Source organism: Gossypium arboreum, chromosome 4 (assembly GCF_025698485.1).
Source record: "Gossypium arboreum isolate Shixiya-1 chromosome 4, ASM2569848v2, whole genome shotgun sequence".
Classification (NCBI taxonomy): domain Eukaryota; kingdom Viridiplantae; phylum Streptophyta; class Magnoliopsida; order Malvales; family Malvaceae; genus Gossypium; species Gossypium arboreum.
The window spans coordinates 35,505,939-35,514,087 of record NC_069073.1 but is presented as its reverse complement, the minus strand read 5'-3'; the positions used below and the strand labels follow the sequence as shown (position 1 = coordinate 35,514,087).

The 8,149-nt window shown below is 34.6% G+C and overlaps 1 protein-coding gene across 1 annotated transcript; it reads right to left on the bottom strand.

The window, feature by feature from the left end:
- Window positions 1-6,783: 6,783 nt before the first annotated feature.
- Window positions 6,784-7,449, bottom strand: LOC108459098 (uncharacterized). Its single transcript, XM_017758462.1, has 2 exons — window positions 7,099-7,449; window positions 6,784-7,011 (listed from the first exon to the last, which is right to left on the bottom strand). The coding sequence occupies exons 1-2, from the start codon at window positions 7,447-7,449 to the stop codon at window positions 6,784-6,786; spliced, it is 579 nt and encodes a 192-aa protein (XP_017613951.1).
- Between the last annotated feature and the right edge of the window lie 700 nt (window positions 7,450-8,149).

Below are 8,149 nucleotides of genomic sequence, written 5' to 3'. Positions count from 1 at the left end.
TCTGAGTCTCTCAATCTAAATACATCGACTAGGTTCAATCACTGAAGAAGGTGGAGGTACAACTGAAGGTACAATAGGTGGTATAACAAGGGGTACAATAGGGGGTAGAGGTCGTTGAGCTGGATTTTTCATTTCATGAACTCGCCAAACCACTGGTTCATATACCCAAAGAACATATTTTTAAGCTCATGTTCTTAAGATGGAAGAATCAGAATATTACTATTCATCCCATGATAAGAAGTTTTTACGTTACTATTAGCCTCATCATTATCAATACAATCAAATCTGTCTGACATCTATACAATCTATAAAAAAATGAAGGTTAGGTCGAATCAAACACATCACATTATCCTAGATTTATATGGCATGTAATTCTAGACATTTCACACGCTATATTCAGTCCGAGAATCAACTAAACTGTAGCTCTGATACCATTAAATGTAACACCCCTAACCCATCTCAGTCGCCAAGATAGGGTTATAGAGCATTACCGGACAATTAGAATAGTAAACCATTCAAATCATACATTAATACAAACATAATCAAATTTCATTCAAATACATTCATAACGTCCCTTAATCGAGCCCTTAAGGCCCTAAAACTACTATAGAAACAACCCGGAACTAAATAAAAAACATTTGGAATTTTTAGGAAAAAGTTGAAAAATTTAAACTATAAGGGTCACACGGCCGTGTGGCTAGGCCTGTGACTAACATAGCTGAGATACACGCCCGTGTCTCAGGTCGTGTGGGCATTTGAAATAGGGACACACAGCTGTGTCCCAGCATATGTCCATACTCATGTAACTCTCTGACTTGGTTCACACGGCCAAGCCACACGCCCGTGTGCCAGACCATGTAACTGCCTGACTTGTATGCCTTGAGCCTACAGGGGACACACGGTCGTCGCGCAGGGCCGTGTGGCCCCAAAATGAAACTTAAAACACAAGTTTACCATTTCAAATTGCTTGGACCTTAAGAAACTCAAATACCAACCAAAATACCAATTAAAAATGACATTAATTGAACCAAAAACACATCAAAACCAACCTAATAAGTGCATAACCAATGTACCCTCATTGGTACCACAAGTATATAAAATTTTACAACAAAATAAACATTGATTCAATTCAACTTAAACAAAATACCTATCAAAGGTACCATAATCACTACAATTCAATTATATATATACCATACATACTAGCATAACAACTATACCTCATTCTCATATAATATGCAAGATGGTTATTTGCACAAAATATCATTCATAACATTTACATAAGCCTAACATTAACCAAAACCGCATAAGAGCCTATACATGCCATACAATCTGAATAAAACGTTTCAAACTGAGATAAATTGGATAGTGTGACTTGAGTGCCGATACGATCGTCCAACCTTCCGAGAATCTACAATGAGCATTAAACAACACAAGTAAGCTTAATGAAGCTTAGTAAGTTCGAAGAGTTAAACGATAAATCTTACCGAACTAACTATAATAATTCAAATAATAATCAACCAAGAGAACTCCCTGCCATTCACAACTTCAATCGATAAATACATCCGTATTCAGTTCAATGTGAAATAAATAACATATCTTTCAAATTCATTAAACAGACTACCTTACTGAGATTTTCCATCCTAAGAATGACTTACAGGTAAGAGTACATCATCACCAGAAGCTCATAGAGCTGGTTCCCCCGAACACACCAATAGAAGCTCGTAAGAGTTGAACAGAAGCTCGTAAAAGCTGATCCACCCAAATCATGCCAAACAAAAAGTAAAACGCAAGACGTAGCAACAAATGCTGAACCTCGATTTACTTGGGTAATATGCCGATATCTCCTTTCAATACCATCTCTACTCCAAACCCCCGTCAAACACTGAAACACGAATGTACTCAAATCCAGCGTTCAATTCAAACTGAATATCAAATTCAATATTATAATTCAAAAAAAATTCATTTCCAACAATGGAATATATATAATACAAATCACCAATTAATAAAAATTTTAATTTTTTAACTGTACGAACTTACCTGGATTGAATTGTAGTTGCTGCAAAAGTTTAGGGACTATTCTGCTATTTTTCCTTTTACACGAGTATCTACGAGATTTTGATCTAAAATGTAAAATTCTTCATTTATTAGTATATATTTCATTTCCAAACCATTTTACAACTAATACCCTTTTATTTTTCAAAATTACACAATTACCCTAAACTTTTACCATTTTATCAATTTAGTCCCTTAACTCAAAATCAATCAAATTAACCATTTTTTCAAGTCAATATTTTATCCAAATATACTAAGCCCTCAAACAGCCCCTAGTAACATCAAATTCACCATCAAACCCTAATATTTTACATTTTCACAATTTAAGCCTAAAATTAAAATTTAACAAAAATCTCTTTACAAAATCATCAAACAAAAAAATCAAAGATCCAAATAGATGATATTCAACAATAGAAACTTCCAAAATTTTTAATAGAATCAGAAACGAAGGTACGGGCTAGCTGGACCTAGTTGCAACAATATAAAAAACATAAAAATTACAAGAAACTGAATTAAAATAGACTTACATGCAAAGCTTTTGAGTTAGCTGAATGTGAAGCTTCAATAATGGAGAAATTTCTTTTGTTTTGGTGAAAACATGGAAAGATGATGATGAATTTTTAGTTTTGTTTAAGTAAACTTTAATTTATTTATTAATTTACATATTTATCCTTAAAGATAGCTTTAAAATTAACCATTTAAAGACCCATTATTGTCCATCAATGTTTTAATGGTTTAATTACTAATTAAACCCATTTTATTTCATAAATAAGCTATTAAATATATGGAATTCAAGATTTACTAAATTTTACGCCTTTTTCAATTTAGCCATTTTCTTTTAATTAACTATATAAACGTTAATATTTCTAAACCAATTTTAATACGATAGTAATGACTCTATAAATATTCTAAAAATAATATTTACGAGTAGATACAATAGAAATTTGTGGTCCTGAAACCACTATTCCATCTCCACTAAAAATCAAGTTGTTACATTGATTTTACAAATTCTACTAAAAAAGAAACATTATGTGAAACTAAGTAAATGTGAGTTGTAGCTTAAGAAAGTCAAGTTTTTGAGTCTTGTGATATCCACAGAGGGTATCGGAGTAATTCCGAGAAAGATAGAGACTATTCTAGAATGGAAACTACCTAAAAATGTTTCTGAAATCTTAAGTTTCCTTGGTTTAGCTAGGTATTATAGGAGATTTGTTGAAGGGTTTGCTTTGATTGCTTCTTCTCTAACTAAGTTGCTGAGGAAGAATAATCCATTTAAATGAACAGATGATGAGAAAACTAGCTTTGAGAAGCTAAAATTGATGTTGACTTAAGCTCTTATATTAATTCAACCTGAATTGGGAAAGGGGTATGTGTTATATAGTGATGCATATGACATTGGCCTTGGTTGTGTGATGATTTAAGATGAAAATGTACTTGCCTATATGTCAAGACAGTTGAAACAACATGAGTACAACTATTCGACTCATGATTTGGAGTTGGTTGTTGTGGTGGTTGTATTAAAATTTTTGAAGCATTACCTGTATGATGAGAAGTGCTATATCTATACTGATCATAGGAGTCTCAAGTATCTTCTCACCCAAAAAGAGTTGAATTTGAGGCAAAGGAGGTGAATAGAGTTATTAAAAGACTATGACTGTATGGTTGAATACCACCCTATAAATGCCAATGTATGGCGAATGATCTAAGTAGAAAACAAATGACTGATCTAGGAGCGACATTTTCTAGGTTAAGCCTAGTAGATGGTGGAGGCTTACTAGAAGAATTGCAAATGAAACCCACCTTAGTCAGTGAGATTAAGGATAAAGAACCATTAGATATGTCCTTGTTTGTAGCGCCCTATTCCCGACCTTTAAGGAGGATCCAAGAACGGTGCGCCGTAGCCTTAAAGTCTTTTCCTTATAGAAATGTAGTTGGCAAAACCTTAGGTTTTACAAAAATAGTTAGGTTTATGCTATAGCAGTAATATATGAAACGTTTAAACCTACGAACCCAAAAACTTTTAAAACGTAAAACTTCATTGTAAGGATTTAAGGAAAGAACATAGTTTGACGAATACAAATTTTAGTTAAAACATATTGTTATTCAAATTTCAAGCATTGATGTCACCTTCATTTGTCATGTATAATACAAAATCACTAAAAGCCTCACACAGTACGTATCCTCTAGCGTAGTCGTTGAAGGTTCCTTACTTCTTCGGTAGTCCTAAGAATAGAAGATAAATGTAGTAGGTTTATAGAACTTAGTGAGTTTTAAAGGGAACATTAGGATATCTATATGTCACATAGATAGAATGACTTTTCCCAGCTCAGTAGGACTTATAGGTCGCCCATTGGTGAATACACCACACAAACTGACTTCATGTAGCTTACCTATTAGAGAATATCGAACTTACAGAAACTTTAACAAAATAGAACTCATTTTAGTGAATACACTATGCCCATGCATTCATGCAGTCAACCTCATTCGTGCTAGCCAAAAACCCTAGTCTGTGTTCAGAGATTGTATCATTCATTCGTTTCTTCTTCCTCTGTTACGTTTTGCCAATCTAGTTTGCATTACACTTGCCCTACCAGAGGCTACATAACATCATTCATGTTTCATGATCTACCAGTTCAATGCTCTTTGCAATGAAGGCAACGTCATGAATTCACTTCCTTTATTTTGATCGTATGGTTCATTTTTCAAAGTAAGGTGGGTGCTGACTTAGCATGAAGTAAGGCCCTTTCATTTCTTACACAGACATGCAAAGCCAGACTTTTCACCAGACAGACAAACTTACCTTAAACCAGACATGTACAACACTCACGTAGGGTATGAAGGAACTCACTAGAAGATGCAATAGAGACTAGATAACAGGTCCCTTATCCTTATCTCGAGAGCTTTTGGGAGTTTCTTGAGCTATAAAATAAATAGTTAACTTACCAAATCATGTTTTTCAGAAGAAGTAAAGAAGCTTTCAAGAACACTTAATCAGGAAACCCAGAATCTGGAAGTTTCCTTCCTCTAATCTTTAATCTGTCCTTAAAGCATGAAACCCTAGGGTCTCATAAATAATCATGAGAATAGCTAAAGTTTCATCGTTATTTACTAGGTTTCACGACGGTGAAGTTAGCTAATTATAGCAAACTCTAATCCTTCAAACAAGCATTGGCTTTAACCCTTTCCCAAAAAATGCTGAGAAATTTTTTGAAAGGAAGTATAATTTGCAACAGAAAGTATAGAACTTGCTTAGAAAGCTAAGGTTAGCTTTATATAGGTGCACATAAAAGGAAAAATTAATGGGTAAGCTTATTTCCCTCCACTAACTTTTTTTCAGTACCCGTGACTTATAGTTTTCTCTCTTATCATAAATGCATGTTCTTTCATTTTCAGAAACTTTGTCCAATCCAATATAGTCCTCATTAGGCCAACTAAATAGTTTAATTAAGGAATAAGATAACAGTATATGTATCATTCCTATCAGACTAGGGGTTTAACAATAGGACTCACTATTTTTATCTATCTATTGGGGCGGTGTATACTTTATCGAAGAGTCTGCGAAACCATAGAGCTTGCCTTAATCAGGGCTTTTCCTAAGGGTGCATTCGCAGACGTTAAGTATTTAATAAATTTCTAACCCTTTCTTACTTAGGGGTCACACTATAAGGCTTAGTTCAATTAATAATACTCGAGTGCTACACTTCACTGGGTGGAATGTTACAACTCTCCCCCCTTGGGAAATTTTGTCCTCGAAATTTATACCTAAAAAAATTGTGGACACTATTTTTTCATTATGCTCTCCCTTTCCTAAGTGACTTATGCAGTGTCGTAATTCCTCCATAGTACCTTTACTAAAGGAATTCTCTTATTCCTCAACTCTTTAACTTTTTTAGCCAAAATACAAACTGGTTTTTCCTCAAAAGATAATTTTGGTTCAATATTAAGCTCTTCAATTTGTACCACATGCTTAGGGTTGGATTTATACCTTCGTAACATTGATACATGGAAAACATTATGAATCTTCGATAGTTCAAGAGGTAAAGCCAATTTTTACGCCACCAGACCATAGCTTTCCAGAATTTCATAAGGTCCCAAAAATCTTGGGTTTAGCTTTCCTTTTTGGCCAAACCATATAATCCTCTTCCAATGGGATACCTTCAAGAATACTTTGTCTCCCACATCGAAGGAGATCTCCTTTCTATTTATATCAACATAAGACTTTTGGCAATCCTAAGCAACTTTCAAGTGTTGCGAATGACGAAGACCTTTTGTTTAGTTTCATGCACTAAGTCTGGACCCATGATTTTTCTTTACTTTAACTTTGTCCAACAATTAGGTGCTTTACACCTTCTACCATATAAGGCCTTGAAATGAGACATCTTTAAATTAGCGTGGTAACTATTGGTGTAGGCGAATTCAATCAGAGGAACATGCATTTCCCAATTTATCCCAAAATTGATCATAAAAAAACGCATCATATCTTTTAAAACATGAATTACTCTATCAGATTGGCCATTAGTCTGAGGGTGAAATGCAATGCTAAATTTCAACTTAGTTCCCAATGATTGTTGTAATTACTGCCATAATCTAGAGGTAAATCTTTGATCCTTATCAAACACAATGGATGATGGCTCTCCATGGAGATGCACTACTTCAACAATATATAGTTCAACCAGCTTTTCTAAATAGTATGTTGTATTCATAGGTAAAAAGTGCATTGATTTTGTGAGCCTATCTACCACCACCCATACAGAGTTCTTCTTGGAGGGATTGAAGGGCAATCCAGATGCAAAGTCCATGGTGATTTTGTGTCATTTCCATTTGGGAATTTCCAGAGGATACAGTCTTCTCGATGGTACTTGGTGCTCTGTCTTTACACTTTGACATGTTAGGCAAGTGGAAATGTATTTTGAGATCTCTTTCTTCATTCTTGGCCACCAGTAAGATTCCTTCAAGTCTCTATACATCTTGATGTCATCAGGGTAAAGTGAAAAAAGGCCCTTGGTGAGCTTCTCTTAATAACTCCTTTCTTAATTCATTCCTTACTGGTACAAACACTTGATTTCTGAATCTGAGTTCGCCCTCTTTACCAATATAGAAGTGCACTATTTTGCCTGAGAGCATATTTTGTTTGAACCATTTGCATTTGATATCTTTCATCTGTTCTTCCAAAATTTGAGAGACATGAGTTGATTTCACTACCAACTTTTCCAATAATGCTCCATTATTGGTCAAAGTCAATTTAGCTCGCAGCGACAACAAGGTAGCCATAGTTTTCTTGCTCAAGGCATCTACCACCACATTTTCTTTTCTTGGTTGGCACTCAATGGTCAGGTCATAATCTTTCAATAGTTCCAGCCATCTCCTTTGGCGTAGGTTCAATTCATTCTGGGTCATCAAGTACTTTGGAATTTTATGGTCAGAAAGGATATGGCATCTTTCTTTATATAAATAATGTCTCCAGAGCTTTAGTGCTAAGACCACAACTGTCAATTCTAGATCGTGCGAGGGGTAGTTCCTTTCATGCAATTTCAATTGGTGTGAAGCATATGCGGTAACCTTCCTTTTTTACATAAGGACACAACCTAGACCATTCAATGATGCATTTGTGTATACTGTATACTCAATTCTAGGCTCAAGCTATGCCAACACTGGAGTTTCAATCAAAATTTCCTTTAGCTTTTCGAAAGTTTGCTGACATTTGTTGCTCCACACAAACTTTTCATTCTTCTTCAACATTTTGGTGAGGGGTGAGGCTATAATAGAGAACCCTTTCACAAATCTCCTGTAGTACCTAACCAACCCCGAGAAGTTGCATACTTCAATGACATTCTTAGGTGAGCTCCATTCAAGAATTGCTTTTACCTTGGCGAGGTCTACTGATTTGCCATGAATTACACTAGTATTGAAATCCTTTTTACATATAGCTTTAGCTTGTTTAATAGCCAAATGAAAGCATCTTAGTATATATTTAGGTTTTCATACTTAAAGTAGTAATTTATGCTTTCTAGTAGTTTTCATTACATTTTATATATCTAAATAAGGTTACATGAGCTTGTAGGTCAAGTCGGGAGCTAAAGAGGCTTATTCAAGTGAA

What these genes read in the sequence shown, in the direction of transcription:
- LOC108459098 (XM_017758462.1), bottom strand. Translation starts at nt 7,449, where the DNA reads ATGACCCAGAATGAATTGAACCTACGCCAAAGGAGATGGCTGGAACTA. An exon ending in GAAATCAAGTGTTTGTACCA is followed by an intron (nt 7,012 to 7,098) that starts GTAAGGAATGAA and finishes CAAGATGTATAG; the next exon opens with AGACTTGAAGGAATCTTACT.